Raw genomic sequence first — 23,876 nt, 5'->3', positions numbered from 1 at the left:
TTATATCACGGCAGACAAGATGGAACAAAACGAGCCAAGCGGGGCTTCTAACTCATTCCTGCTTGTACTACTACTCGTACTTTTACTACTATTGCTAATTATACAGTATAATCGTATAGCAAAACTGCACACGTAAGGTAAGTGAATAACTTTTTTGAGTATTTTTTTATAAAAATAAAATATTCCTTTCTCCGGGTTTCAATCCACACCAAAAGCAATTATAATTACTAGCTCCTGCGCTAGTACGCTCGCGCACAAACACCACCAGTAGCAGCCGTTTGATTTCTGCTATATTTATGGTACTTGGCGAGAAACTGATAACTCCAACTAACCGAAACCACGTATTCAGCTCCTATGAGTAGGGTCAAGCGTGATTTAAAAATACGCTTCTGTACACTCGTGAATTCGTCTACGTTTTACTTTGAAGGCTTCCATTTCCCTTTATCATTTGTTTATTTTTACTTATCTGGGATGAGCATCTCTAAGTGAAAAAAAAACTTGAAGAATTTTTGGATATTGATATTTGTAATTGTAATAAGAGCAATGGGACTTATACTACAACTCTGATTTGAGACACACAGCCTATGAGATTTTAGAGTGGCTATCTGCTGGAAAAGATACGAGGGCAAGTCAAGAAAGACTTGGACTGATTTTTTTCCCGGCAGTTCTGTTAACGCTGGAGCTTCATAGTTTGGCATACAAGTAGGGTGGGTCTTGCTGTGCATATATATAAAATGCTGTTAAGGAATCATTGCATGTTTGGTAACCACGACTTTTTATTGCAGGTGATGTTCTGCGCCGCCTCTAGAAGTCGCCTGTAGAAGAAATGAAGTCATTACGAGATGAACAATTTGCAGCTATACGGTTCTGCTATCGCATGGGGAAAAGTGCAACAGAAACTCTAGGAATGTTGAGAGCAGCCTACAAAGATGACGCTTTGCCACGAAGTACCGTGTTCTGGTGGTTCAAAGAGTTTAAAGAGGGCCGAATGACAATCACGAAAGCTGGTGGACCAGGTGTATCAGCGTCAGCTGTTACTGAGGTGAACATTAACACGGCAGCAGTCATTGTTAGAGAAGATCGCCGCATCAGTATCGACGATCTGGCAGCCGCACTACGCATATCTCATGACAGTCCCTTCAAAATTTTGCATGACCACCTAAATATGAGCCGAGTGTGTGCGCGATGGATTCCGCAACTCCTGACACCAGAGCAGAAGGCCGTTCGAGTGGAGACTTGCAGGAAGGTGTTGCAAAGGTTTGAGGATGGTGGAGACGCCTACCGCACCGTGCGACTTTTTTCTATTCCCTGCCCTAAAATCCAGACTGCGTGGACGCCGCTTCTCCGATAATTCCGAGGTTCTGAAGGCATCGGAGGCGGTTTTGAAGGACCTCTCAAAGAATGGCCTGCGACACGTGTTTGAGGACTGGAAGACTCGAATGAAAAAGTGCATTCAAATGGGCGGGGACTACTTGGAAAGGATCATGTGCATGTTGCTGAGTAATAATAAATAGCCTAGAAAAAAATCAGTCCAAGTCTTTCTTGACTAGCCCTCGTACATTTGTGAATCACTATAATATTTAAATTATATAAAAAAATTAATGTAACTATGTGTTCCTAAACATTACTGCCAAATGGCAGTCAAATGAAATGATATTTAGTAAATAATTAGGTCTTAATCCAAACTGGGATGTTACAATATTACATTCATTATAATAATTTCCTAAGAGATACTGGGAATACAAATATTTGCGAAAAAATTGAGTATCTCACAAACCGTTCAATTTAAGGAGCTGAAATTCAGTATATTAACTATTTATTGAAAATGAACAGAAGGTATTCTGGCATTTTTTAAACTTTTCATTTATGGAGAGGTGCGGCACTTTGTATATATGATAAATTTATAGTGGGTTAATTTAAAAACTCGAAAATGATCGATATTGCTCGGAGTTTAGAAACAAACAATACAGTGCTTCGTATCATATATTCACATATGCTTAAAATGTGCTTTCTACTATAATAATAGGTGAAGCTTGTTTATTATATGGAGCGCTTAGAGCACAGAGCAATCAACCCATTGAGTTGGGAGAAACACAGGCATACAATTTGTAATGTAATCTTATGTTCGTTTGTCTACCTATCTTGATTTGGGGCTTTAATAATTTCATCCGTTTTTCCATTGAAAGTATCGGTAATTAAACAAGGAAATAATTTGACCATGCTAATTCAAATTCATTGACTTTTACCCATGACAAACACTTTCCATTTATAATTATAAAGGTGAGATCCATCGTTATTGTAACAGAGCGGCACTTGTGCGATTAAAATCTTGACTAGTTAGAATTTCATAACATGGTTTTATTATAAGTGTAATCTCTTTAGTCGATAGAGGAGAGGCTGCGGATCATGTGTGAAACTGGACGACGATGTGTTTTGGTGAGACAGTGGTTCATAGTGAGTGATTGTTCATGGTTGGACGTCAGTAAGAGTTGATCACGATGAGTAGTGGATCAGTGGGTTGTAGGTCAAGTTTGCATTGACTCACGACTCGGTTAACTGGTTTGTAATCCGTTTAAGCTTGTAACGAGAATGTTTCCGTTTATTTCAGAAACCGAACCATTTTTTTTTGAAATCAGACACTATGGTGACACTTTTCAGAATATCCGTATATATTTTGGAAAAGTTCCAAATGATATATAATAGTTTCGTATTCGGGTAATGTATTATGAGTGTACTGTTTCACTTTTGAATGGAATTACGATTCCACATGCTTTTTCTCTATACATTTTTCTGAGAACACGTTAACGAGCAAAAGAAAATATGACTGTTTTTCGGTTCGGATTGGTTTATGTTAACACCTTGAAAATGTAACCTTTACGTTCAGTATCCAACGATCATGCATGTTAGGTTGAGGAAGACTGTGATTAAACCAAGTGAATTATGATGTACGAATTGGTGGAATGAGAAAGTGTGACACTCTCGAGAAAACCCACAAGCACAATGTTGTCCGTGTCAAGCTTACTGGGCTTGGGAACGAACCAGGTACCCCACCCATCAGATAGTTTAGTAGGCGAGGTCTGAGTTTCGATTCCCCTTGCGAGAGCCTGTGAAATATTAAATATCCTCGATGTATCTGTGTTCGTGTCCCGTTTGTTCAAGGTTACAGGAAATGACTGTAAAACCAGAATAACCGAATATCATAGCGATACGTTACGGAAATACTTTCTGTAAACCAGAAAAGAGATTGGTCTGTGGTTCCAGTTTAAGGATTCAAATTACTCTTAAGACCACTTCCTCCTTCATGTTCTTGTGTGTTTTTAGGCGTTTTTTTAAATTTAAATTTGATTTATCTGTAATATATTATTTTACCATGACCAAAATTAGTATTTCATCGTTACAAGATATTGGAATCCTAAACGTGTGAAATTTGCTACATAGACGGAAATTTGTTCACTCATACATAACACAACAGTCTTAAGGTAGTGGATTTGAGCATTCGTTTCGTAACTGAGGTTTCATCGGATGGATTCCGTGTGAGGATTTAAAAAAATATAATTTACAATATTGGTATTTCTGATGTATATTAACATGAAGAATGGTCACTTTCTCTCTTTCTTACAAGTTAGAGTTGAAACGACTTCCTTCACAGGGGAAATACTGACAACATGACGTCACTGTCTACAATCTCGATTCGTTGTCTGAAAACTCACCGCGTTTAGCACACAATTCATGAATACACAAAATATGAGTTATAAAGGTGTCCGAAATGTTATTGTATCATTGTGGAATTGTTTCCAAGTTCTTTCACTGTTACTAGAAATAATAATAATAATTTCGTTTACCATCTTCAACTCGTTACATATATCTATTCAACTAAATTTTGTAAATAGGAACTATTCTTTTTAATATTTGTATGCATAGATTCTTAAAATATCAATATGACGCATATATAATCCAAAGTCTTTAACCAAAGAAAGGGCTTTACTATGTATCGCAATGAAGAAAACTTCTATTTAGTTTCCATTAAGGCATCCGAAGGTTCAATTGTCATATTGTCCAGGAGGTGACGCATTTTCCCATTCTTTTCCTTCCAACTTATCTCTTATAAAGCAACTTACCCTTATAGAGAGTACAAAAAATTTCTTTTCATTTTTCTTAACCTCTGTATGCCCTTTTGCACTTTAATATTGAGGTCTTAAATATTCAGTAATAATAATAATAATAATAATATAAAAAATAAATTCCGCATGAGGACAGATTGTATTCAGTTCGCCCCTAGCGTTAAGCAAAATTGTCGGGATTGGAGAGAATTATCAGAATCAGCAGGACATACACTCTGCATACGTAGCTACAACCAGCTAAATGTTAAACGGGATGTTTTCAGGCGAATTTCATGTAGAAAGGAGGGATACTAAACTCACTAGAGCCCTAAGAAAATTTCCTTTTAACGTGTAAAAAAGTTACTTAATTAGTCGCGTGTGGAATTTTGTTCCGCATAATAACTACATAGTAAAACTCGTGTAATATTTGTTTTTTTTTAACTTTTATTTTATTCTATATTCGCTTTAATAGGCGTCTTAATTTATTTTATCCTTTTGAAGACCTAAACCAATATAAAAATAATTTAGACATAAATACCTAAACAATGAAGAAGCTATTTTGCTTTTTCTCAAATATCAAGAATAATAACATGTATAGTTAGGCCTGATAAGAAATATAGTTTTTATGTATTTTGAAACGTTATTATAAATTATGCTTTAGCCTCTCGGTTTACATATCCATACTACTTACATATCCTCGTCTTCAAGTTCCTTCACTCTATCTTGATGAACACATTCTTTGCAATATGTGGCAGTTTCTTTATGCACACCGCACACAAATTTTTGACACTTAATACAACAATATTTGGTCTTCCTGTTTTCTTTCCTCGTGCAGAAAGCACAACGCCCTGAAATTGGAATTGGCTCAGACACAGTAAATGGATCTTCCGGTATTCCTGAATATTTTCGGATATTTGATTCTAATTATATGGGGAGATATTGCAGACTTACTCTTGGCTTCATGTTGTCCAAGCATAGATCTTTATCTAGGACTTTCAGAAAATGTTTCCTGTTCATGTTACTCTGTGTTGGACTGAAAAATTATGAAGCTGTTTATACCGGCGACATTCATCAAAGCATAGCAGACAGCTAGTGGTCATCTATGAATTCTTCAAGATACAGAATATGTAGATTTCATTTGGTCTAGAGTATACACCTCCTTTTGTTACATTGTAAAAAGTTAACATTTCTGGCTTCTTGGCTTCACCGGAAGATTCATCAATATCATCAGAAAAGTGCGTGGAAGAGATAAGAGTAACCACTCGATTTTTCTTCGGTGCATGCGAAAGGAGAGTCATATTTTCGCCGTAACCAAACTACTGCATTCCTCACGTCGCTTGCCTTTAGTAAATATTGCCGAGGTTTCTCGTTTATTCTTCCGCAGGGTGGCAACAAGAGATAGTCCACCATTTTGTAGTTCTTCAGCCAGTGGTATGGAACTAAAATAGTTTTCAGTAGTGACATTTCTTCCTGTTCCGGTTATAGGGTCTACTAGCCTAAGTACTATCTGATGGGGTTTATTGTCCGTCTGAAATGGTCCATCGGGTTGCTGACCAACATATACCTCCATGTTGAGAGCATAAAATACTCTTGCATCGCACAATCAAATATTTTGATTCCATATTTAGCTGCTTTTGACTCCATTAAACACGGAAATTGCATCATCCTCGAAAAGGCTCAAGCATTTCGTCAATTGTGAGATATTCCCGAACAGAATAGTGATTTTTGCAGTGCGTGTTGAATTCTTGAAAAATATCTCGAAGAGGCGCAAACTTGTTAAACTTTCTTCCCTCCTATCTGTCAACTTTGTTATCAAAACGAAGAGCTTGTAGGAGAAATCTCAGTCTTGTAAGATACATATTTGCTGGGAAGAACTCAATTCCAGTCCCATCCTTTGGTTACAAGATTATATATTTATATATTTTCGTAATGAGCATGATGCTAACCTCACTCATCAATCCACTGCAGCGCGCGCTGCCGGCGCTGTCCTTCCAAACACGCTCGGAATCAGTCTGCTGCAAGCAGTGAGAGCATGTGGATGTCGATCCGCGTGAGGCACGTTTTTACAAGTAGTAACAAGGCGCGATGGAGGCTTTGCTCGAACAACGCTACGCCATTAAATTTTGCGTCAAGTTGGGTAAGAATGCAACGAAAACTTAGAGATGATAAAAGAGGCCTACAAGCAGGAGTGTTTGTCAAGATCCCAGGTCGGAAAATTGCACAAGTCGTTCAAGGAGGGGCGGGAGGAGGTCGCCAATGAGCCCCGTTCTGGACGCCCAACAACGTCCAGAACCTATGACAACGTTAACAATGTGCGTGAAGTGTTGCACTGAGGCCGGCGTGGGAGCATTCAACAAATCGCGGACACCCTAAACATGTGAACATTTTCGGTACATGGAATAGTGACCGAGGACCTGCAAATGCGAAAGGTCTGCCGAAGGTGTTGACGAACGAAAAAAAGAACTTCGAGTTTTGCGCCGCAAGGAGTTGTTGGCATTGTGTGAAAGTGATCAGGAGTTTTAAGACTCGGTCGTAATTGAAGACAAATCCTGGATGTTCGAATACGATCCAGAATTCGAAAGGCAGAGTGCGGAGTGGCAAACCTATCCTTCCCCCGCCCCAGAAATGTTATGGCGTAGCGTTGTTCGAGGGAACCCTCTATCGCGCCGTGTTACAACTTGTAAAGACGTGCTTCACGCGAATCGACATCTACACACTGTCACTGCTTGCAGCAGACTCACTCCGTCCCCGTTTGGAAGGACAGACGAACCACTACTTTTTCCGCGCCGGCAGCGCGCGCTGCGCTGCATTGTTGATTGAGGGTAGCATCATGCTCATTACTTTCATAATGAACCCTGTATTGACCAGCCTAACATAAACACAATCTTCCCAGTACTCAATGTTGAAATCGCGGTCTAGAGTCTTAAGACATATAGTGATTGCATTTTCAATCACCATGAGTATGGGTTCGAACCCCTCCACTTCCATTTTTTTACTTTTTGCAGCTACGTTGGAACCTTCAATTTTTATTCTTTGCTAGTTGAAAATTGCGTTTACATTCATAGTAAGAGCAATTGTCGTGGCATTTGTTCGGATATTCTTCTCTTTCAATCTGTAGACAAGAATAAAATCAGTACGCAAAGACGAAAAGTATTATCAATACTAAATAATACCATTAATAATAGCTACGAAAGACTAAATAGACATCTTTTATCATCTCTCATGAGCTGTATGCATTATTAACAAAAATTAAAAAAGATCTCATTCTAGTGGATTCGAACTCACGCCCTTTTTAAGCCAGCACCTTAACCACTACACCAAGAGCATTTCTTGCTAAATGTTTTATTGTCGGCGTATTTGCTTATATGTGTATTTTATGTTCCCAACTCGGCAAATTTTACTCTTTGTTCTCCGTTTAGCAGCTGTTTCTAGCTCTCTCTTTCGGTGTCATTCTTTATTTACACTATACACTATTCGTATTCACAGCTTGTGATCCTCTGCAATGTCTTATTCAGATTAGATTTTTCTTCTTGCCCCTCATTAAACATTCAATTGATTTAATTCACATACTCACCATAGATGGAGCGCAGGAAGGCGAGACAAAAAAAACAAAAAAACAGGTGTATATTTACTTTCCTGACAAATTGTACGTTTATATACGTTGACATTTCACTTTTAAAAATTCTTTAATGTTATTTCTGTACTTATAATTGTTCGGTTTTCTAGTCGTTAATGTTCAGGAAAACATGCTCTTCACTCCATGTGGTGCATAATAATTGTAAATTTTCAAATGACATATCGAATCCAAGAAATTCATTATATATAAGAATTTCGTGTGTATTATGTATGTATGTATGTATGTGTGTGTGTTCTAAATTTGTATTATTCTGCATAAAGATACAGAGAAAATGCAAGTTGTCTGTTTTTTTAATATTTTGCTATATTAGAATATATTTTTCAGAGATAGAAATAGTTTTGTCTTTTATGACGACCAGAAGTAAAGTATTCAATCACATTGTTTTGAATCTACGGTGAAATCATACACTACGACAGAATCATTCTGACATTCATTTATCGGAATATTTTTCTCATTCTTTGTTTTTACTATTGCTACTGCATTATTAATGTCTCCTTCTATGTCTGGAAATTTTTATTAGTTTTTGATATTTAGGTTAATTTAGATTTTTGGATAGATACATATGTATATTTGCGTATTTTAACCAATTTGCTGGTTATAAAATATTATCATGGATTATGTAGTTTTTCCTACTAATAAGCACCTGGTCCTACTAATAAGCATCTTGTATAATCAGGTAATGACTGTCCATTCGTTTTGGTAACTTGTTCTTACCTTAATATCACAAATATTCATTTTATTTATTACATAAGAGAATATCTAATTTCAATTTTTATACATCTATATTAGACATGAATCTGCATTGTAATTTGAAATCAATAAACATTTTAAAAGCAGATCTTATAGTATTTTACACAACAGTCTTAACTAAAAAAATTACAGACGATGATAATAACTTAACAATTCATATAGATTTTCCGCTCGATAAGAATATTAATAAACCTAATATTGTTTCAGTACAAATCGTAGCTCCAGCTGGTAAATAAAATTTGAAACAATTTCGAAAAATATATTACATCACAAATTCAACTACAGAAAATAATTTAGAAAATACTGTTACTTTAATCGAAGACTGAAAGAAAAATAGAATTACAATATTAAGTGAATGTTTTGACATAACCTTGGACACTATTAATACTCTATTTGTATTGAGTGAGAAGAATTAATTGCCAACAAGCTATATGTTGGAGTTAAGTCACCGAATTCTCATCAATTTCAGGCTAGAAATATACACTGTGATATATAAAAAGGTATGATTTAAAACATATCGGTGAAACACATTACAAAACAGATTTAATTGCAGCATATTGAAAATAAGTAGAATTTATACAACCAACTTTATGGATCCAATGGAAGTATCAAATACATTACAATACAATATATTACCATCAGTTTAACACTATCAAAATTTAAATTCGATGTAAGAATCATGGTTTATCTGATTTTAGCGGAGGTCGTATAACTTTACTTCTAGCTGTTAAATAACTATTTTTTTGATAAATATGTTCATCTTACGTAGTATTAATGCTAGGAAATATAATGCTTCATATATCATTACGAACACTTAAGAACATTTAAACTTAAATTAAATCGGGGTCTGATTGCAATGTTACAGATTTACAGGATGTGAAACAGCAGACTTTTTAATTGAGTCTGCTGATTTAGTAGAATGAGAGTCTATTACACGTTAGTTTGATGAACATCTGCTTGAGAATCACTAGTATAATGTTATTTGACAAAATCTGAATTGGCTTGATAAAAGTGAAGAATTTGTTTTTTTAAAAACTACGTAAAGTTAAAGACTTAAATTAAGTAATGCATTCTTATGAAAGCAAGTTTCCTAAAATCTTTGTATTAAAAATTAAAGGCGAAATAGATATATTTAATTACTTGGTAGAAAAGAGACTTAATATTGCTAAATTTAATATTACATAATAAAATGAATTAATATTACTAGAAAACGGTTAAGAATCAGTAAGGAGTAGAAATGAATGGCAAACATGTAACGCAATAAAATCTCAAATATATAAAACTATGTGTAATCATATATTTTCTATCGAATTTGTTGCCTAATGGTAAAGACAAAATAATTTCTTGTTATATTTGTAGAAATATTTTAAAAGATTAAGCAAATAGAGAGAATATTGATAATGTAGATATTGAGGATGAAGTAATTAAAATTGTTTCGAACTTTTTTTGCACTTAAAGTAAATATGTCATTTATGTGTAAATTTAAGAATAATAAAATAAAATACATGACCATAATTTTAAAACAAATGAGGAAATAATACCTGGATTTACAAATCTAATGAATTTTACTTAAGAGCTAAAAATAGTGAAAACAGAAATGGAATAAATTCAAAGATAAGGATCTGAATGAATGATACATGCTATATTTTTCGAAATTAAGAATTAATAAGTATGTTTTAATAAATTGTTCTCCTTATATTGAAATTTTAAACAATTAAAAAAGAAGAGCATGCGTTAGCGTAAAGCTAATGATCAAAAGTCATTCTATATTCAATCATGTCCGCATTATATCCTGTTAATAATGATGCACAAAATATTACTAAATATAAAAGACATGAAGATATTTTTAATGTCGTCTTGAAAGTATTTCTTTTCCTTTACAAATTAATGAAATAGAAAAGTTTGAAATAGCATAATCGCTAAGAGCTATGCTATGAAATAGCTAATAGTTTCATTAGTTAGTTTAAGTTTGATAAGAATTATGCACGTTTTCCTCCAAGAATTCCAAAAGAATAGAAAGAATGATATTTTTGTTTGTTAAAAAGAGCAACAATTATTGTTGGATTAAAGAATTACGGAAACTTGTTGGGACCCAAATAACTAAAAAGGAGCATTGAAGATCCATATGTGAACAATGTTTTGCTAAGCATTTTGATTCACAATCATTACTAAAAGAATAAGAGAAGTATTGCCGCTTGCACCCTGCTACTACAGCAACACTGCAAAAAAAGTGGAAAAATACTTGAATTTATTAATTACATACACTATTAAGAACTCATTTCAAAATAATTGTAGATCTTGAATCATTAAGAAAACAAATAACTACATATTAACCTGATCCAGAAAGATCTTATTCTTTTATGTATGAAATGCATATTTGTAATTGGTTTACTTATTACGTAAAGAAGTTTTATAGAAGCAAACTTTTTGAATGTATAGGTGAATATGTTGCAAATGAATTTGTAGAGAAATGAAAAGTAGAAACGTTTGAAATTGCAGAAAATTATGACGCCTATAAGCGTATGAACCTTCTGACAGAAGAGGAAAACTGTGTATATGGATCAGCTGAAAATTGTCAAATTCGTGACCGAACATTTAAAAGAATTCTTTGCTTATTAGAAAATATAAAGTTTAAATGGTCAGTAATCTATTTAAAAGAAAATATTAAGGAAGGATTAGAACACATAGAAGACTAACTCTATACAGGAAAATGATGATATAGACGACGAAGAAAATCAATTATTTTAAAAACAAGAAGAGAAATAAAAATGATCAGAGATTTATTATTATAATATAACAAATATTTAGAAAATTCTTTGAGTAATATTCAATTATCTATAAAAGTTTGCTGATTCTGTGGTCAGTTCAGAAGTGCTGCGCATTCTTATTGTAATTTAAAATACACAAATCCAAGATTTGTTTCTATATTTCTTCATATTTTATCTGGGTACCACACACATCTATTCTTTAAGAGTTGATGAAGGAGAGATAAGATGGGGAAATATATATATAATTCTTAACACAGAATAAAAATACATTACATTCACAAAGAGAGTAACATATATTAATAAGAGAAACAAAAGACGATTTAATAAAGAGTTATTGGCCCACTTAGATTCTTACTGAAATGTGTAGCAGTAGTATCAATGAAATTAAAGCGAGAAAACTGTTGAGAGACATCGAATTTCTTTCCTAACATTATGCTTGATCTAGTTAAAAGAAAAGGTATCTACCTGTATCTATTTCACTTATCTGAGTCATCTGAAAAATTAGAAGAACCTTTTGCATTATCAAGAGGTAAGTTTAAAAATAAATTAAGAGTAGAAGAGAAAAGTAATAAGGAGTACAACCAACGTAGATTAATCTTTAAATTATTCAATTTGAAAACATGCAGAATTTACACAATTTCATAATAAAAAAGATGTTCTCTAATTAACAAACGTTAATGAACATTTCAGAAATATAGCACTGAAATCATATAAATTGGTTCCAGCAGGCTATGTCACTAGTCCAGGATTTTTGATGGATTTGATTTTAAAGATGACAGAAATTGGAATTATTATCATTTATTATCAGATACCTTCAAAAGAAAATGAAATAAGAGAATACAATTTTCATGTTCAAATAACTATGTAGTAGTAAGTAATACTTATTTAGAAAATTCTGATCCTGAAAAGAAAAGTTATTATATAATGTATTTGTACGCAAAGAAAGAATATGGATGGGCTATGCATCATATGACTTATGGGAATTCCGATGGAAGAAATGTATTAACGGAGTAAATGAACCATGTTGGATGAAAAAGTTACTGCAAACAGCTGATGATTCTGATATTGGATATATAATGGAACTTGATTTAGAATATCCAAAAGAACTTCATAATATATATTCACACTTGAAACTTGATACAGAAAATTGCATAAATAATAATAAACTTCCAAATTTGCTTACCAAATTTTACAATAAAAATTTTGTATTAAATTATAAAAAATGGAAATTCCCTATCACAGGTTGTAAACTAAAAAAGATACAAAAGATAGTATCTAAACACTCAGCGTGGTTATAGAATATATAGATTAAAATTTAAAATTTCCATCAAAAGTTAAGAATGATGCTGAGAAAGATTTTTACAAAAAGAAGGAATAAAGCTATTCTCGCAAGAGAACGGAGGATGTAAGAAAGAGTGTGTAAACAAAACTTGCACATAATAAACATTTAGTGGAAAAATTAATTGCAAAACCTACATGTACAATAGAACAATACTTCCTGAAAATCTAACTTCTATCCATATGTAGAAAATTGAAATTAATTTCAGTAAGCCTATCTATGTTGTAATGACACTTCTGAATATATCTATAATCTGCTTTATTATTTCTACTACAATGTATTAAGGAAAAATATTTAGATAAAGTGAAACTATAGATAAGTGATACTGATTCTGTTGTAGCGCATATCAAAACATAATACTAGTATATATGAAGAAACGAAAAGCGTGTGAGCCTTTAGGTGCATCTAATTAATAGGAAAATAATAAACTTGGGCTAAAAGTGGATAACAATAAAGTATTAAGAAAATTTAAAAATGAGTTTAAATTTGTTGTAATTGAAAAGGTTATAGGTGTTAAATAAAATCGTATGATATTAGGAGAAATTTAGATATAGATAAAAGGAGTTACAAATAAAATGGGAGATCAAATAATAGAAGCAAAAGGGATAAAATCAAATGTTATAAAATCAGAAATATCTTTCAACAATTATAAGGGTTCTGGTCTTGAAGGAATTATACAATATATAGAATATAATTCGAATTAAAAAGGATAACGTATACACAGTAGGTGAAACAAATTAGCATTAAGCTCATACGGTGATGAAAGGTATATATATCAGAAGTTAGAACACATACTCTAGCTTGGGGACATATTAAAATAGATTTAAGAAAGAATAGTTAGTAACAAAATTAAAGAATTAGAAAGTGAGAATAAGAAACAAGATAAGAAACATCAAATAGAACAGAATAGATAAATTAAATATATGAAATTATGTTTAAGTTTAGATGTAAATATTTTAGAGTTAAATCATATAAAGCCCTTATTAAATAAATCACCTCTAAATATTTTTGCGCTACTGTAGTCTAATGTGGCGGCAAAATATCTACACTTCAGTGGCAAAAATCCTTACATATAATATCCAAGTCATCATTTTACTTGCCACAAAGGCCATAATAATGTCTATGGAGCGTAGTGATCACATACATCACTAGTGACTCTCAGGCGACTTCCATCCACCCAGCCAAAACTCAATAACGCTCGTTTGTTTTTACAATGAAGTTGAAAGGGCTTTGCTCCAGCTAAATAGTGCTTTTTCCCTTGTAAATTGTTTGAATTTTTACACCTTTACTCCCTCTGAAACAATGAGCCACAATATGCCAGAAAAATTAAAATTAAAGAGACATATCTTACCTTGACTCAGCTTAATATAAGGGAGCCGGTGATTGTTGTAGCCGGTGTGTCAAGAGAGACAATGTATTAATTGAAGCGACAAAGTCGTTGTTAACTCCGGGTCGTTATCCCAAAGAAAATCAGGTTTTGGCGCAAATAATAGACTCATTAAGAACAAAGAGCTTCTCAATCGTGATGTCAAATCCTTCGTTGAACTCAAAAACAAACACCCACATCTCCTTCATAATGTCGTTATTGCACAATTCGTCATCGCTATAGAAGGACCTGATTCTGTCGACTTGCCGTACCACAAAACAGCCTCTGTGGTCATCGTAATTAATAAGATAATGTTTGACTTCTGTGAAGAATATACAAATTCGTCATCTAAACAGTGGAAGAAAGTCATGTTTAGTGACGAGAACACTTCCAGGTTGACAAGAAGAGGCCTAAAGACTGTCAATGTACTGCATCACAGTTTGACCCAACATATGAAATAAGACTGTTAAACGCCCTGGGAGTGTGATGGTGTAGGGTACATTCAGTGGAGCAAGGAGAGGGAAGGTTTGTACTAGCTCAAAGAGTTAGAGTGGGAAAGCAATTAATTATGTACATTTTTAGACCAAGATTAGCTTAATTATTTATCATTCATCAATGTGAAAAATTTCAAAAGACTATAACCGAATTTCTCAGTGGCCATGACATTAGGGTTTTAGAGTGTCCAAATAATTTTTCTGACCTTAACCAAACATAAATTGACTAGGAAATCATGAAAAACAGATGATAAGAGACATACCCGAGCAACAGCAATGATCTAAAGGAGGAGTTGAAGACACGATTTATAACCATAGACTCAAATTTCTTTGCCAGATTTTGCTCAATCATTGCCGACATGGCTGCAAATAGTGACAAAATATAAAAGTGACATGCCAAAATTCGAATTGTAATGAAGAACTAACAATAAATACTTAAAAGTTATCATTTTATAGTTTCGCTGAAAAGTCAAGCTTTTTTGCTGACACAGTAGAACTTGCCACATGTTTTCGAAAATACCTTTTGGTAAAATGAAGTTTTTGGAAAACAAAAAATGGAGGTGGAATCATTTTTGAAAAACGAAAAACGAGAAGTTTCTCGTAAAACAAAAAACGAGAAAACTGTTAATTTTCTTAAAAGAAAATTCGTTTCAGGTTTTAGCACTTCCACACTATACTACCGATAGTTCCTCTGCCTATATATCCGTACGTTCGTATACTAACAGACGTCAGAGCAAGTGCGGTAAGAAATAGCGCGGAACGCAGCTTAGCAACAGATTAATCTAATCTATTAAGCCTTTTATTTAATCCGAAAGTTGTAAGATATCTATCACATGCTGTTCCATTGTTCATCATTACAGAGCACTTACGGCAATATATAGCCAGACGCCGTTTTCCAGGGTCAATTCAGTGTCCCAAGAATGTATTCAGTTTTCTTCCTTATTACACTGCTAGTCCATGTTATGCATAAATCTCGGAAATCATAAAAAAAGGCTTTGTACGTCCGTCTATCAACAGATACTAGATCAAAAATTATAACAGATATCGATAAGTGATTTTTTGAAATCTATTCAGAGGCCCAAGAATGAGATCCCTCTCTTCCATTAACCCTGTAATCAAACCAGAAATGGTTCAAATTACACTCCTCAGGTTTCAGCTTTTCTCGTTATAGTTATAAAGTGCGAATAGATGGCGAGAAGCTATATATTGAAAAAAAATAGCGTCCAAAGGCAACGCGTCAAGACTATCTACAACAATCTAAATAAACTAAAACTGGTTTATTTTTACTATTATTTCGGGTTTTAATATTGAATTACAAAACGCAAAAATAATAAGAGATATCGAGGTATAGATTTTTGCAATCAATTCAACATCCAAAAAGTAGATCCACCTTTTTACTAATCTTCTGTTCAAACCGAAAATATTAAGTTACCATTTATGGTTTCAACATTAACCAGTACAGAATGAAAATAGTAATAGAGTTTTTTCTTTCAATCGATATAGCGTATCGAGAATATATATAATCACAATCAAGAACACTGTATCCGTATGTATCACCACAGAACTAAGTTTGTAAAAGATAGTGACAAGCGCTTCTCCTACAATCGATTCAGGTCTTAAAAGGAAATATAATCGTAATCCGAATATTCAACAAAGGCGAAAGTGGTTGAAGTTTGTACTATTGTTGATTTTATAGTTAATATTAATTTTCACAAAAACAGTGACATACTGTATATTGAGATGCAGTTAAGTGCAATCGGTTCACTGTCCCAAGAATATATTCTACCTTCTTCTTTAACCGTATGTTTGAACCTAAAGTGTGAAAACTAACCATTTCCGGTCTTAACACCATTTATCATAAAACAAAATTGGTAATAGATAACGGCGAGGAATTTTCTGCAATCGATTCTGGGTTTTAAGAGAACGTATCGTCAACCTCATGAAACCGGAAATTCTTGAAATGTACTAATACTTTCGGCTTTAATACTTAAAACTTAAAAGATATTGAGAAGATAAAACTTAAAAGATATTTTCATAGAGCAAAAACTTAAAAGATATTGAGAAGATTTTTTCTTGAATAGATTTAGCGTCCTAAAAACATATTTCAAATTCTCCCTTATCTATGTATTTAAGCCAGCAGTGGTTCAAATTAATAATTCCATGTTTTAATATGTTTTTTCTCGAATTTCCCAAGTTTGTTGCCACTTTCTTCTTTCCACGATTTTTAGTATCATGATCGCAGTATTCGTTAGCCTTAGATTAATATATACAATATATATATATAAAATATATATATAATAATAATAATAATAATAATAATTATTATTATTATTATTATTATTATTATTATTATTATTATTATTTGGAATTTCCCGTTAATATCAAGTAAGTGGAACTCATCGCGTGGGTGTGAAATTCTACTGTTTTCTATTTGAAGACGCGTTTTTGTATACCACCTTTAGAATGAAATTGAAGCAGAATTCAGTTCAATGTCCGTTCTAATAACTTTAATTATCTTTACACATTACGTACTATATGTCTCCTAATTGCGTTATTGAATGACTGTCTATAACAAAGACTGCACTCTGAACTAAACAGTAAAGATCTACAAGTCTATTTAGTTTAGTCAAAATCGGTTTCTTCGGTTGTGCCTTAGTTATATTTCTTCATTTGAAACTAAATTCAAAACTCCAAATTTGATTATAAACAATTGGAAAACAAAACACAGCTTATATCTCTAACATATCATATGAATACTAAGGAAACACTAGAAGAATTCCATTTTTCGTACTTAATGACATTTATTGATTTCACTGAATCTGGACCTAATTTTGATGACCAAAAGCTTCTGAACCAAAGAACATGCATCAAAATATTTTATACTAAGCTCGTAAAAGTTAACCAATTACACGAAGTTTATGAAAGATTCGATGATGTACTTCAATCACATTTTTGCCAAAACCTATCTTAGATGGCGAATTACTTTGGAGACCAAAAGCCTCAACACCATAATATTTTACACACATCCTCAACATGAGGTATGCCAGCAACTTAATTCTCGTCGACATCGGTTGAGTTTAATTGATCTCATTTTAGTGAAATGTTATGATTTCGCTCAGTTTAAACCCAAATTTTATAACCAATACTTTTGGAACCAAAAGCCCATACAGAATAATATTTAACACGCATACTAAGTACGACAAGACCTACCAACATAGCAATTGTGATCAAAACCAGACGATTTTCGTCAATAGTATTTATTAAACAATATTAATTCGTCATGTCCAAACTTAAATTTGATGGTAAGTTTGATAAAACTCCTATGAATTTTCTGTTTAGTGTTTTAGTGAAATTTCTTGTTTTCGCTGACAAGGGATGGCCGCGATGTTAGTCAGAGATAATTGCACCAAATTTGGTGTAGTAGTAGGTAATGAGAGTTGAAAATGGCGTTTCGAATGATTCATTTCGCAGGCGTTCGGATTCTGGAAAAATGGGACTTACAGTTCTGAAGAATACGGCCTGTCAATTAGAAATAGATGGGACGGACCTTTGCTCACTGTTGCTACCAATACAGAAGAACCAGAACATAGTAGAATGAAAACAGAAAAGATGAGCTGTTCAGAAAGTGCTCCGATGTCCGCTCTCAGTCCCATCAGGTGAATACCAAAATACTAAATCTATCAACTGGCCTAACCTTCACGTTACCATTTGGGTATTCATCACTAGTTACCTTAATGAAATTATATTAAAAATAAAGAAAATATATACAAAAAATTATTACGGGAGTCGCTAGAAGTTTGCCAGGGAAAGGGTCGAAATGAAATTGATGTATTTCATCATACTATAAAATGCCGACAGTATGCAAGTATTAAATGTTTGAAGCCACCAATATTAACTGATTTCATTTATACGGGTCTCAGACATCTACGACGAGGCGCCCACTAAAATTAAAGTATTGAGTTGGTGAGGCGAATTTAAATATATATTTCGCGATTAGTAATTTTTAAAATGGGAACGACTGTAAACTGGCATAACAAAAATAAACCGTTTGAATACATACAAGACTGTTCATTAATACAATTATGTAACGCAAAGAATAAAAGAATTATTTGAATTTGGTCTACTCACCACTACAAAGCAGCAAAATGTATTGGACAGAAACAGCCTCGTAACAACTGCGTTCAAGACACTCCGAATATAACTCATACATGTTTCACAAACACTGCAGTTTAATAGTGTGAACACAAAATGAACATAAGCATTTCACTTCTGTTCCCTAGCACACATGAAACAAAAGGTCTTACCTGTCAACACACAGGCCATATTCCATAGTTAGCTTCTGAATTGGTCTCAACAAGTCTACAAAATACCTTAATTAACCTCAATATGTAATACAGTGAGTTATGTGTTGTCTTTTTTGTCATAACGAAGTAGTTGTTAAGAGAAGCATTAGGAAATATAACAGACACAAATAGTACGAGGAACTGTATTCAAAAAATAAATATGCTAAAATAAACCAACACACGTTCAGTTTGAAACAGTCGAGACTGCTTTCTTAACAAATACATTTCAATTCCTCTTTATAGAGATAAGGTGGGTAATTACAAGGGCTGTTGATGATTTAGTATCCCGGCATTCGCCTGGTGAGACTAAAGACGGACCTTGATGCATTTTCTGTTCAACTCCTTTTCTCTGTTCTTGTTCTACTTTATTTAACTTCTTTTGCATTGGTTGCAGCGGCGTGTAAAGGCACAATCCCATCTATATTTGATTGACAGGCCATACTTCTCCTGAACTGTAGAGTCCATTATTTCTGATTTCAATGACCTGCAAAACGAATGCTTCCATGCCTTCTTTACTATTCCCATTAAATACTCCTACACCAAATTTAGTGCAGTTATTTCTGAGTAACATCGAGTTTTTCCCTCTTGAGTTCGAACCCAATTTTCATGAGTAATAACTAGAAAACCAAAGAACTGTATAGCACAATGTTTCTTGCTGAGCTCTCGCGCGTACCAGGCTCGTCAGAGTACTTTTCAATATCGTTTTTGGACAATATCTTGAGTACCAAAAGTCCATACTTCATAATATTAAAACCACGGATAATAAATACAATAGTGTCTATGATTGTATTAATTTTAATCTCGACCAAATGATTTCCGTCGATACTATGCGTTGTAAAATGTCCGGTCGTTAAGTCCACACCTAACTTTCGCAGCCAATAACTGGGAGTCAAAGGTGAGCTCACCATAATATCATGATTGCTAGTGTCGTATAGATCAACCACCATGGCAAGTTTGGTAAAAAAAACTTTGTGAGCCTCACATTTCACGCTTTAATGCAATTAATTGATTACACTGGAGCCCCTTCATGAATAAGCGGTTAGCGTACGTACCTTTGGCGTGACAGACCGGGTACGATCCCGGCCCTAGCCTATGGTGTTCAAATTCCATGTTAATCTGTAGGTGCATATCTCACATAGCCACATTGCCGAAATGAAGTTAAAACTAAACATAACTAACCTCAATCTTGATTTCAGTGAATTCAAACCTAACTCTGGTGGTAATAACTCAGGAACAGAAAGTTTTGTTCACAATAATATTTTATACTGAGCTTCGATGCATACATCAAAATGTAGGATTATTCCAACTTGGGTCAAGATCGTTTGACTTTAATCAAATGCATCTTAGTGAAATTTTCAGATGTCAGTAAGTGAAAAACTAACTTGGTGGACAATAACTCTGGAACTCAAACACACCATATTGTTTAACCTTTCCTATTAAATACATCGCGATCCACTATCATAATAATTTTGATTGTGATTTGATGAGTTTCGGCGGTAGTAAGCGTTATGCAATATTCGTTCAAAAATATCTAAATCCAAGGATACACGGTGGATCCGTGAAAGAACGCATAGCTCTTGTGGACGGGATCCCCGTAAATTTGTGGCGAACAACATCGTGTGCATAGGTTTCGCGGGGTAATCTCACCTCTTCCCATATTAACATCCAACTAAATCCAAAAAAATAAAATATCGAAAAAAGGAAAAATCGAGGAACGGAGTACTTTTTGAAAAACGGAAAATATGTTTTTATTCGGAAAACGAAAAACGAAATATTAAAAATGAAATTTGCGAAGAATAGAAGAAGCCGATTTTTAGTAAAAGGCATTTCGTAGAACTAGATATAATAATTTGAGTAAAACCTTTTATGTACATTTGTATTTAAAATCTTTCAAAGTGACAATGCTCTTTAAACTGCGCTGAAACTGGCATTACTTATACTACTACTGAGATTTTATCTTTGTGAGGATCCTACACATATGCGTAGAATTGAGAATGATATTTTGTGTAGTTGTAATTGAGTACTGTATCTATTGTCAACGATAATTTTGACATTGTATTTCAACACATAAACTGGATTGCGTGTGTGTAAGTTGAAATAAAGATAAATCAAGAACTAACTCTCTTACGCGGAAGAAGAACGCTGTGTACAAGAGATTAACTTAATGAACATTAAACTGCATACAATTTTCGTACAACACTGAAGCAACTTTTCGTTACGATGTTTCTGGAACTAGAACGAGAAGTTGCTATTGTTTATTTGGTGCTAGCGAAATTTGAGTAGTTCCTTATTTACACCTTCATCCATTGCTGATGGTTTGTATGAGTGAACATGGGGACATTGTGTTAATTACTCCATTAGACAGAACTGAATACAAACTGATAAGTAAAAAGGGGAGCATTTTTTCTTGGACCTTGGTCGAAAAGTACCTAAATACAAAAAAATGAAATCTTTGAGTTTTACGTCCCACGTTTATGCCGGTTAGGCTAAAGGAGACGGTGATTATGAGAAATGAATGAAATTCTGGAATGAAGAAAGTGGGAAGGAACATGTGAACCAAGAGAAAACCCACGTACACGGTGTTTGTCCACCACAAAGTTCACTTGGCGGGAGCGGGGTTTGAACCCGGAACCCCATGCACCAGAGGTGAATGCTCTACCACTGAGCCACCGCGGCCCCTGTACCTAAATACAGATAGAGCACTTACTTCGCATTTGAACCCTTAAGGAACCACATTTTGGACGGCTATCTCTTCTTCTTCTTGGTGTTCCATTTTGTTGCCGATCAATATATTGGAAATCTATAGACAAGAAATCGTCCAATAGATTCCCATCTGACATACTTGCTTTAAGAAATCTACATATTTGTTACATTTACAGTGCGGAATTTATGTTACATACACATTAATATATTTTTCATATTTTTTCAGATTATTGGATCTGTTTTACTGGGAATGATAGATTTCCTTCTAAAAACAATAAACTCTTCGTCTAAGTTTAATGAAAGTCAAAAACAACGTAAGTATTATCTAATGTACAACTTCAGACTATGAATCAACATAATGTTTTTAATTCAATCGATTCTGGCCATAAAATCAAAATCGAATTTCTAAAAAAAAATCATTTTTGATATCAGGTGAATACCACTAGTGTTTGGTACAAACTTAAGATTGATTTGCTCATTACTAATCATCCATCTGAGTACGTTTTAATATGAGTGTTTACTAAACTCAAGGGAATAACTAAATTTTGAAGATGAGCTCACTCATATGCAATTCTAATGCAACCGAGATAGTAAATTACACTCGTTGTACCGTGTTTGGTGTAATAAGTCCAATTGAAATTAGATACTATACCTTAAGATGATGTAAGAATTGAAATGCTAAAATGTGTATGATATAAGGACAAAAGTTATTGTTACAAATAATACAACAATTGAGCGATTTTCTGTAAGTTTAGGGACAAAATGTACTTATATTTGGAATTTAAATAAACTAATGCGGGCTCTGAAACTTCAAGGAGGATTACTATATCTCTTTGACATATTTTGCAGGTTTTGAACAATTATATGAAGAATATTGAGAACCCAAATATCTCATTAGCATTTGACGTGTACATAATTAATACAATATCAGTACACGCTGGTGAAACAATATAGGAAGACATTCCGTTAGATAATTTTTCAGTCGTATTTTACCTTAATTCTTTAGCAGCGAGGCTTTATAAGATGTGATTCTACTACAATTCTAGGTGGCAACCAAACCATGCTACAAATTTCAATCCTCTCCAAAAATCAAATTTATACGCCATAATTCAGTAAGCTCGTACCTCATTTAGTCTCAGACTGCAAACAAAAACGTTAACTGTAAACATGCAAACAAAAGTAGCATTTAAAAGATAGTGGGTAATTGAGTTCGATATTTTGACTTATCAAACGAATAAACTGTTGCATCACTGCACATAGAGTCGGCATAGCACTGAAGGCAACCTAATAAAGTAAGAAAATTGTTCCCCAACAGATTAGGGATGTTGTCTCCACCACCAGCTTTTATGAAAAGCTGGAAACATGAATAATTAAATTGTAGACTTCTTTCATGTAATGCGAAAGATACTAAATTCGGGATGTAGCTTTAACAGGGCTAATATTGTAATTATAAATGAAATACGCAAAATACGTATTTCAAAAGATGCAGCACAATTTGGCTAGGTAAACTTTAATATTAGGTTTGTAAAATTGTAATGCTTTGTAATGTAAAGTCCCTTCAATATGTCAGCTAATTGCAATACCTTCAAGTATCGAAGTAGCACCATGACCTGTCGTCTAACGATGTTTTCTCCGTCAAAATCTTATTCACACTCCTTCTCAACAAACTTGGTGTTCGTGGTTTTATTCAAAGGCTGGTTTTAAAAAACCCAACCCCTTTTCTTCTTCTGTCCACTAAAAATAACAAAACTTCAAATGTTCGGGAACAGCCACAATCACGTTGTCTTGACGTAAAATCGAAAGTTCTAGAAGGTTTAGGACAAAAACCTCCAAAGTTCAGTACCACAAGCATTACTCTCAATCGACCTCACAGGAGGTGAAATTGGCCAACGTGAACTCACCAATATAGCTGATAACGTAGAAAATAAGTATTCCCACAATAAAATAATGTTTATGTTTGCGGATATAAATCACTTCACTCAGTAGAAAGAGCATTATCAGGCATGTTAGTCAATATCAGAGTATTGACTCCACAAAGTGACAAAACAAAATATAGGTGACATATGACACGATGTGAAATGCGAAAAAGTAGCAAATAAGAGGAAAAACAGAGGACAAGGAATAAGGTGTATACATGTACAGGGTAAAGGACTTCTGTCATTGCATCTACTTTAATGAACCAAAAAAGTATTACAAATTGCTTTAAAGAAGCTTGAGGCTACATAAGTTCAAATCTTCTTGAAAAAAAAAATGTGTAAGTGACAATTTGAGGTACTGTGACTACTCTTTACTATTTACTCCAGAGTGTCTGTCTGTACACCATGGTTTTTGTGACAGAGTATGATTCTCCTGCAGGAACGATGTTAAATTATCCTC

General features: G+C 33.7%; 1 protein-coding gene across 2 annotated transcripts in view; it reads left to right on the top strand.

Moving 5' to 3' along the window:
- The window catches only part of LOC145681652 (uncharacterized), a 152,038-nt gene that overhangs the window by 56,030 nt on the left and 72,132 nt on the right, over nucleotides 1-23,876 (top strand). For both annotated transcript variants that reach the window (XM_081753271.1, XM_081753272.1), the window contains exon 3: nucleotides 21,727-21,814. In XM_081753271.1, coding sequence (XP_081609397.1) covers nucleotides 21,727-21,814 — 88 coding nt within the window. The remainder of the gene's footprint in view (nucleotides 1-21,726; nucleotides 21,815-23,876) is intronic.

The sequence above is a fragment of the Thermobia domestica genome, chromosome 3, assembly GCF_964235325.1.
Source record: "Thermobia domestica chromosome 3, izTheDome1.hap1.1, whole genome shotgun sequence".
In the NCBI taxonomy this organism is placed as follows: domain Eukaryota; kingdom Metazoa; phylum Arthropoda; class Insecta; order Zygentoma; family Lepismatidae; genus Thermobia; species Thermobia domestica.
Note: the sequence above shows the minus strand (reverse complement) of the source record. Positions and strands in the feature narration are given on the sequence as shown.